We start from the raw sequence: 2,250 nt of genomic DNA on the forward strand, positions 1-2,250 counted from the left end.
TTCATAACATTATAAATCTATTGTTTGCCTACAGCTGCTTAAAGTCCATCGTTCAGTTTGTTTACTGGTGAACTGGCGAGATGTGAGGAACTGAATAAGGACAGTGTGACATCAGTATGGGTGTCACAAAGAACACAATCTGAAGTTCAGAGGTCATATAACTGGATCACGAGGTCAACCTAGAGAGAGAGAGAGAGAGAGAGAGAGAAAGGCCCACCTCACACTGACGGGAACAGTATGGATCTTTACAGGTTCTGGCTTGTGGGAAATCTGTTGCGTTTGCACTTTTACCGGAGTAAATATTTGCCTGTCTCTGGTCAACGTTCATTCTGCCTCCAGCTCTTCAAACAGCAGCGGGAAGATCCGGTGAATCCAGCAGAACGGGCCAGAACTCAACAACAGACTCACAAGCTTCTCAACACAACACAAGTTCAGAACGCATCACTAGTGCACTTACTGTAAAGAGCGTGCAGTGTACAATTTTAATCCAATTTAATGTAAAATGCATGTCAGTTTTAACAATCGTTCTAATTCCATGAAAATAGCCAGTCCATCCTACAACTATAACGATAACAACACAGACGAACAATATTGTTGGAATCACTTTCAGAATTATTTTTCTTCCAGCTGAAGAACAAAAAAAACATTAACAGCCAATCAGAATCGACCCGAGTTTAAAAAGCGTGTACATTTTAAGCAGGAGACGACAAATTCGCACGCGCTTATAATAAACAAAAGTAATATAGTTATCGTTGTTGTGAAAGGTAGCCTACTTAAGTATTAGTTCATTATTACAAACATAAGGAGCGTCTCAATTCACGTACTTATGCACTATTCTATGACTTTTTTAGTATAGATAGTGCGAGTAGTAGCGTGTTTACAATGAAAATTCCACATAGAAATAGTACACTTTAAATACCAGATGATGCACTTAATTAACGGCAAAAACGAAGTGTGTAATGTTGGACGGTTCATGCACTCGACAGTCGCTAGCGGGGGGTGGGGGGGGTGGGGGGTTTCAGACAGTGAAGGACAAAATAACCTCATTAATTTCCTTCACTACACGAATGAGTACATTGTGAATAAGTGCATACTTTGGGTCACTCTGTACCACTCTATACCAAACTATATGCTATTTTTTATACTGTTATCGGTGTTCATATTTAAAATCCAAAAAGAAAAAGTGCACTTCAAACACCTGGATGGATGGTGCGCTTAATTAAACCCAAAAACGTCACTTCATCCACTCAACTGTAGTTGCGAGGGGGCGGGGCTAACAGACTGAACAGATGTTAAATGACAAAATAATAACCTTATCAAATTCATACACTACATGTCTACACAGTTGATATAGTCTCTAGTACGTAATTTGGGACACAATCCAGCCTCTACCAGTTGAGATCGTCCAATCAGAGGCTGTCAGCTTCAAAACAATCTGTCAATCTGACACACGCCTGAGGACAGTTAAAACACACATCTGTCTCATCTTTATTGCGTTACAAGATGGATTAGATGAACAGTTTCCAAGAAAACCTCTGCATGTTGGAGCTCCTTCCTCTTTCCTGATGAGTTTTTCTGGGAATCCTCGGCATGCCACAGCAGCTCTGTTTACCCGAAACACACTGATTAACCTCCTTCAAACGGCAAAGTCGCTTAACTAAATATATAAAATAATGAAAAATGTATAATAATATCAGTTCTCGCACTTTAGATGACTTTTTCGTCGATAAAAGAACTAATCTAATCTAGCGCTCCATTCGTCACATCGCCTCAGAGACCGAGAGCTCCCGCGCATTCTCGGCGCATGCGCAGTAGACGTCTGGGGTCGCGCGCTGGGTCACGAGCACCAGAGACGCACGAGCACGCGCAGCAGCAGCGGAGCTCAGCGATCATTCAGCAGGATTAACACTGAATCATGAGCGTGGGAAAACTGGTAAGATTGCGATGATAACACTTTCTCTCTGCGGTAATAATGCGCTTTGACTCGAGTCGAGCTGAGAGCCGAGCAAAGGCAGAAGTGTCGCAGATGTTAGTTGATGAGTTTTGTAATAAATCTTGGGTTTGTTCTGTGTGGGTCGCTTTGCAGGTCAGATTTCGCAAGCTGGTGTGTAAATACAAACTATTGAACTATCCAGTGTGTTCACTTTCCAGAACAACAATTCATACACAATACAAGTCATGCCAAAACCTGTTTTAATATAAATTACTAAGCATGTCATCACAGAAATCACTGTCATTATTAATGCATCT

The 2,250-nt window shown here is 41.3% G+C and overlaps 1 protein-coding gene across 2 annotated transcripts in view; it reads left to right on the plus strand.

The window, feature by feature from the left end:
- The first annotated feature begins 1,567 nt into the window (after positions 1–1,567).
- Positions 1,568–2,250, plus strand: part of LOC143738113 (autotaxin-like) — a 28,682-nt gene continuing 27,999 nt past the window's right edge. The window contains exon 1 of one of the 2 annotated variants that reach the window (XM_077230035.1): positions 1,568–1,933. In XM_077230035.1, coding sequence (XP_077086150.1) covers positions 1,916–1,933 — 18 coding nt within the window. In that variant the 5' untranslated portion in view covers positions 1,568–1,915. The remainder of the gene's footprint in view (positions 1,934–2,250) is intronic. The other variant, XM_077230033.1, reaches the window with a different exon arrangement.

The sequence above is a fragment of the Siphateles boraxobius genome, unplaced genomic scaffold (genome assembly GCF_051911475.1).
Source record: "Siphateles boraxobius isolate OS27281-9 unplaced genomic scaffold, OSU_SipBor_1 138, whole genome shotgun sequence".
In the NCBI taxonomy this organism is placed as follows: Eukaryota; Metazoa; Chordata; class Actinopteri; order Cypriniformes; family Leuciscidae; genus Siphateles; species Siphateles boraxobius.